Consider the following 6,594-nt stretch of genomic DNA (forward strand, 5'->3'; position numbering starts at 1 on the left):
AAGGATGAAAGGCAAAGTCAACCTCAGTGGAATTTGAACTCAGAACAAAGTTGGCAAAAATACCACAAACTATGTTGTCTGGCCTGCTAATGACACCACCAGCTTGCCACCTTCTTGATAATGATAACAACAATCGTTTCTACTATTGGCACAACGCCTGAAATTTAGGGAGAGGGCGGGGGCTTAGTCAATTAAATTGACTCCCAGTGCTCCACTCGCACTTATTTCATCAACCCCGAAAGGATGGAAGGCAAAAGCGACCTCAATGGAATTTGAACTCAGAAAGTAGCAACAGGTGAAATGTTGCTAAGCATTTTGTCCGGTGTAATAATAATAATAATAATAATAATAATAATTATGATGAGTATGATTGATGCTGGTAATGAAAACGATGATGATGATGATGCTGGCATTAGTATCATTGACAAAGTTGATGTTTGACCATGACATTGGTGATGATGTCAGGAACAACAATGATGATGATGATAGTGGTGGTGGTGCTGGTAGCGATCACGATAATGATGACGATGATGACGATGATGATGATGATGCTAATGCTGATGATGCAGAAGGTATAAGAGATCTGTTCTACATCAAGAATTTCCACTGCCACAGCATCCTCCGCTTTTAACTGTACGTGTGTTCAAGTTTATTTTGCCGCCAGGACCGTTTTCCAGGCTGTTCTCACCACCAAATCTCTTCTTCAAATCCTGCAATGTCATTGGTGTTGGTGTTGTTGTTGTTATTGTTGTTGTTGTTGGTGATGGTGGTGGTGGTGGTGGTGGTTGTAGGCGATAGTCAAAGGAAGAAAGAAAAAGACAAAAAAATGTTAATTACAGAGTTTAATGAATCAATCAATCAACAACAAAAAAAAACAGCAACAACAACAACTAACGATAATAACGGTGTTAAATTTTGGCAAAGGGCCAGCAGTTTTTGAGGGGCAAGGCAAGTCGATTACATTGGCCCCAGCACATGACTGGTACTTATTTTATTGATGCTGAAATGATGAAAGGCAAAGTCGACCTCGGCAGAATTCGAACTCAGAACGTAGTGACAGATGAAATGCCGCTAAGCATTTTGCCTGGCATGCTAATGATTCTGTCAGCTCACTGCCTTAATAATAATAATAATAATAATAATAATTATTATTATTTCTGTTAAAGGCACAAGGCCTGAAATAATAACAATCCTTTCTACTATAGGCGCAAGGCCTGACATTTTGGGGGAGGGGCAATCAATTACATCAACCCCCAGGGTTCAACTGGTGCTTAATTTATCGACTCCAAAAGGATGAAAGGCAAAGTCGACCTCGGCGTAATTTGAACTCAGAACGTAAAGACAGATGAAATACTGCTAAGCATTTTGTCCAGCGTGCTAACGATTCTACCAGCTCACTGCCAATGTGCTAATGATTCTGCCAGCTCACAACCTTCAACAACAACACTTAACAAAACAAGCACATGTTTACCTTAGCCATACGTAGAAATGCTTCATCAATGTTGGTATTTTCTTTAGCGCTGGTCTCAATGGCATCCAACATGGAGCAATGTTGTGCGTATGCTTTAGCTTCAGCGACACTTACTTCTCGTAGATGTTCTAAATCTTGTTTGTTTCCTGCAAAATAATAAGGTTAGTGGTTGTTTAAAGGGACACCGTCACACAGGGGTCATAGCTTAAGTATTCATGTAATATAACCGTCGTCTTCAAGTCAAGCTTTCTCAGATTCACATCACTCTCCCCCACTTCCTGCCGCCTATATTAATCCCCCATCCATTTCTATCTTTTGCATGGTGCTGGCACCACGTAAAAGGCACCCAGTACACTTTGTAATGTGGCTGGCATTAGGAAGGGCATCCAGGTGTAGAAACCATGCCACACGGATGATTGGAGATTGGTGCAGACCTCTGGCTTGCCAGCTCCTGGTCAAACTGTCCAACCCATGCCAAAACTAACCTCGCCTGTGCTAGTGCCACATAAAAAGCACTGAGTCCACTCTGCAGAGTGGTTAGTATTAGAAAGGGCATCCAGCCATAAAAACCCTGCCAAAACAGACACAGTCGTATAGGCTGGCAAGCTCCTATGAACTATCCTACCCCTACATGCATGGAAGATGTACATTAAACGACGATGATGATATATAAACACACACACACTATAGATTTCTTTCAGTTTCTATCTACCAAATCCATTCACAAGGCTTTGGTGTGTCTGTCTGTGTATGCTTGTGTGCATGAATGTATATGATGGGTTTCTTTCAGTTTCCGCCTACCAAATCCTCTCAAGACTTTGGTCAACCCAGGGCTATAATCAAAGACACTTGCCCAAACTTGTTATTCAAAATGGAATGCTAACTTATTAAATATGTAAGCACTAATCTATTGAATATAATAATACAAACTTATTATTAAACATATTAACACCAGCTTAACTCTTTAATATGATAATACTAAAGTATAACTAAACTGGCCATGGATCACCAGCTCAGCTGTTAATTATGGAAGCACAAACTCACCTAAAATTAGTTGTACTATGTTTGATCCTGCATATTTCTTTACATCTTCCAACCACCGTGGAATATTGTCGAATGAAGATCGTTTTGTCACATCGTAAGCAATGATCACACCGTTGGCACTTCTGTAATAACTCTGTGTGATTGTCCGAAATCTCTCCTGGCCAGCAGTGTCCCAAATCTGAAGCTGCAAAATATAAAAGGAAAGATAGTGAAAGGGTCAAACATCAGCAGTTCAGATGTCAAATGTGAAGAAAGAAAGACTTAAATTTTGTTTAGATTAAAGAGGGAGAAGCGACAGAGAGAGAGAGAGAGAGGGAGGGAGGCAGGGGTGGCACATTTTTCGAACTATTACATCCACTTAACCACATGGGTAAAACACGCATCTGAATTAACCAATTAATTATGTATTTTAACTATGTAATTCCATAACGATGTTTTATGCCATTGAAACAGCTGTTGAGCACAAATTATGAAGTATAAATGTAATTTATGCTTTTTTTTGCTTTTTATCCTGAAAATGTTGTTCTAAACTATTATTCTAACTGACTCTGTATATATACAAGCAAGTTTGTTTCACTGGTTTCTACTAGGAATTTACCACGTGGATGGGAAACAAGCTTCTTAAGCCATGTCTGTGATTTTAGAATTGGAAAAGCTAGAACGAAATTAGGTAGATTTTAAACTCATCCAGTAGAAGAGTTCTGGTTTGGTTAGTTTCGGGGGTTTGAGGAATGAGGAACCAACTCTTTGCCACTAAAGTTCACAGGTCTACACTGACCCAGAGTAGAAGCACCTGTCCAGGTCCCACCTATGTTTTACGTAACACAGACCTACCTGAGCCAGGGTATGTTGAAATCATGTGATGCAGCAGGGTGGACGTGACCTATTTTGGCAAATGACTTCATTAGATTAATGAAGAATATCACTGAACGCTGAGCAGATGGACAGACGAGAAACTATCGATGACCAGGACCAACCAGTTCAGATATTTCAGTTACAGGAAGACTGATGTGACTAAAACCAGGATCAGACATTCATGCTGCATTGCTTGATCAGGACATCGGGGGATGTGAACTTGATATGTCCCAGTGATGATATTGTCTGAACCGTCGTCGCCTCTGATATGTCCCATGATGACAACGTATTCCGTCGTCTCTACGGGAATGGTCCAAACGGCATACCTTCGCCGACCGATACTACTGACTGTGTCAGTCCACTATTTGTTAGTAGTTGACCAGCCCACTTCTCGCCTGGGTGTGTCCACCACAACAGAACCCTTTCAGCAAATGAATTTATTGAAACAGTGATGAATATCTCTTGAGGCTGAGCAGATGAGCAGACAACAAACTGTCAATTGCTAGAATCAATCAGTTTAATTAGCAAACAACTGATATCATTTGTAGTCGTGGCATACACAAATGAGATATTTGAGCTTTTGCAGACAGGAAGCAATACTGACCACATTGAAATACGGTGTGATGTCTTGCTCTGTGTGGCACCATGTTTTCAAATCCACCACACTGAGAAGAATTGGTAAATACACTGTAAAAATTCCTTCTATGAAGAATTATGTAGTTACTGAATGGACTTACTACTGGGTGCACAGCACAGACTCCGTACTAAATCTGTCTGCAAGAGGTTGATGAAAGACTGATGTGACTAAAGCACAGACCAGACATTTATGCCTCATCATTCAATCAGGATACCTCATGACGTTAACTATTTCAGCAAACAAATTTACTGAATCAATGACGAACACCACTAGATGCTGTGTGGATAAAATAGATGCTATGCGGATGAACAGACATCGGAGTTTCAAAGGCCAGCATCAACCAATTCAATTAGCAAACTACTGTTATCCTCCATGATGTCATGATGTGTACAGATAAGATATTTCAGTTAACAGAAGATCAATGTGTCTGGAGCCTAAGCCAGACATTCATGCCATATCACTTGATCAAGACTTCTGGCATGGAAGTGTTGTTTTGGTTTGGGCAAGTCTCCAACCTGCTGCTGCTGCTGCTGTTACAAATGATGATGATGATGATGATGGCTACCAACGTTTGTACACAAACACACATCAGTATAATAACTGAAACTCCAGCCTACAGTTTGTATGTCTGCTTGTTGTTGTTGTTGTTGTTGTTGTCTATGGCAGTGACATCAGTTATGATGTCACCGGATCTGTTTCCATCCAAGGTGTCTACACCGTTATCCTGCAAACAGTATTTCTAGAATGAATCACTAATATTTAGGGAAACGGGAGAGAAGGAACTAAAGGTGATGGGGGGGGGGACATGAAGGTTAGGGTGGCTGGGTCAGGTATTGAGAATGGGTAAAAGAAAGAGACCAGCAGAGAGGGGGACCTGGAGTGAAAAGCTCATGGTGACAAACAAGTGGAGGATAGGACTAAGTTGACATGGCAACAGTGTGTAAAAATAAGTGATCTGAAATGTGACTGAAAGGGCTGCCATGATGCTAAATGCTGGAAACCTAGCTGTAGACATGATCGGCAAGGGCAAACTGATGGATGACATGACATGGAATGGATTAAAGATTGAAGAATGATGATAGATAAAAGCCCATTTGAGTGGGATTTTCACTCATCGGAGGGGATTTGATTAAACCCTGACAAAAATACTGCAAGGCATTTCTTGTGACACTTCTACGACATTACTAATGTTGCTTATGTTGACCCTTGTATAAAATTGGTATTATTTGGTCCCAAGAAGATGAAAGGCAAAATGTCAATCGTCATAGGAATTGAACCCACAGAGCACAGAGAAGCAACTTAACAAAGCAAGACATTTTGTGTCACACTTTGAAGATTCTGCCAATGTTGCTAATATCAACCCTAGTACAAAACTGGTATTAATTAATTAGCCCCGAGAAGATGAAAAGCAAAATCTTAATCTTGGTAAGATTTAAACTCAGAACATAAAGACACAGGATTAAACATTGCCAAGCATTTTGTCCATCAGTTTTGCCAATCAGTAACTGATCTCATCCGTCGTATAAAATTACTACCAAACATTTGAAGTATATAACTCCCTCGGATTATCACTTGTTCGAATCCATGGTTCACTTCCTGCACTCATGACACTTCATCTGTCTGTCTGTCTGTTGGTTTCTATCTATCTTTATCTATCTCACTCTGTTATACCTATCCATCTACCTGCATGTGTGTGTGTGTGTGTGTTGTTTTTTTTTATATATAAACACATAGATACACCTATAGAATGTGTATGTACTGTACATAGACAAACAGACCCACATGCATTCACATCTGTCTGTCTATTTATCTATCTATCTATCTATCTATCTGCATGTTATGTATATACACACACACGCACACACATATATATATATATGAGAGAGAGGGGGAGGTACACCTATAGAATGTGTGTATGAAAGAGATTTGATAATTAAGGTAGGAGTGACAAACAAACAAGTAGACAAAGAGAGAAAGAGATAGACAGGAATGGATGCACAGGCAGCCTTTGAGAGTAAGAAAGAAAGAACGAGAGAGAGAGAGAGAGAGAGAAGCAGACAGAAAAAGTGAGACATGGAGGGACAGAGAAACAGTGGGAGAGAGAGAGAGACACCCATTTAGCTGAACAGGCAGTCTGACAAGATGAGATGAGACAGGGTGAGAAACATACACACACACATATACATACATACACTCACACACACAGAAAAACACAAGAAAGACAGAAACAGAGAGGGGAAAGAAAGAAAGAGAGGGGAGAGAAAGAGAGAGGGGCGAGAGAGAGAGAGAGAGAGACCTGAAAGTGGGTGAATAATTCCTATTGATTTCAAAACAATCTAAAAAAATAACCTAAGATGCAATTATTAAATTCACGCCACCAGATTTTATTGTAAACCTGACCTCAATACCTGGCTGACATCAGCTGTTTAACAACAACTACTACCACCACCACCTCCGCTGTCACCACCACTATTTTGCTATTGCTACTACCTTGATGACAACTCCTCTCACCTCTACAGTGACTATTTTCCAACAGAGGAGTGGTGTGAAGATGAATAGGATATATATATATATATATATATATATA

The 6,594-nt window shown here is 40.1% G+C and overlaps 1 protein-coding gene across 1 annotated transcript in view; it reads right to left on the reverse strand.

Annotated features, from left to right (window-relative positions):
• Nucleotides 1-6: 6 nt before the first annotated feature.
• The window catches only part of LOC106881982 (ras-related protein Rab-43), a 36,675-nt gene continuing 30,087 nt past the window's right edge, over nucleotides 7-6,594 (reverse strand). The window contains exons 2-4 of the mRNA XM_014932516.2: nucleotides 2,516-2,699; nucleotides 1,472-1,617; nucleotides 7-710 (exon numbers count right to left, since the gene is read on the reverse strand). Coding sequence (XP_014788002.1) covers nucleotides 594-710; nucleotides 1,472-1,617; nucleotides 2,516-2,699 — 447 coding nt within the window. The 3' untranslated portion in view covers nucleotides 7-593. The remainder of the gene's footprint in view (nucleotides 711-1,471; nucleotides 1,618-2,515; nucleotides 2,700-6,594) is intronic.

The sequence above is a fragment of the Octopus bimaculoides genome, chromosome 24 (assembly GCF_001194135.2).
Source record: "Octopus bimaculoides isolate UCB-OBI-ISO-001 chromosome 24, ASM119413v2, whole genome shotgun sequence".
Classification (NCBI taxonomy): Eukaryota; Metazoa; Mollusca; class Cephalopoda; order Octopoda; family Octopodidae; genus Octopus; species Octopus bimaculoides.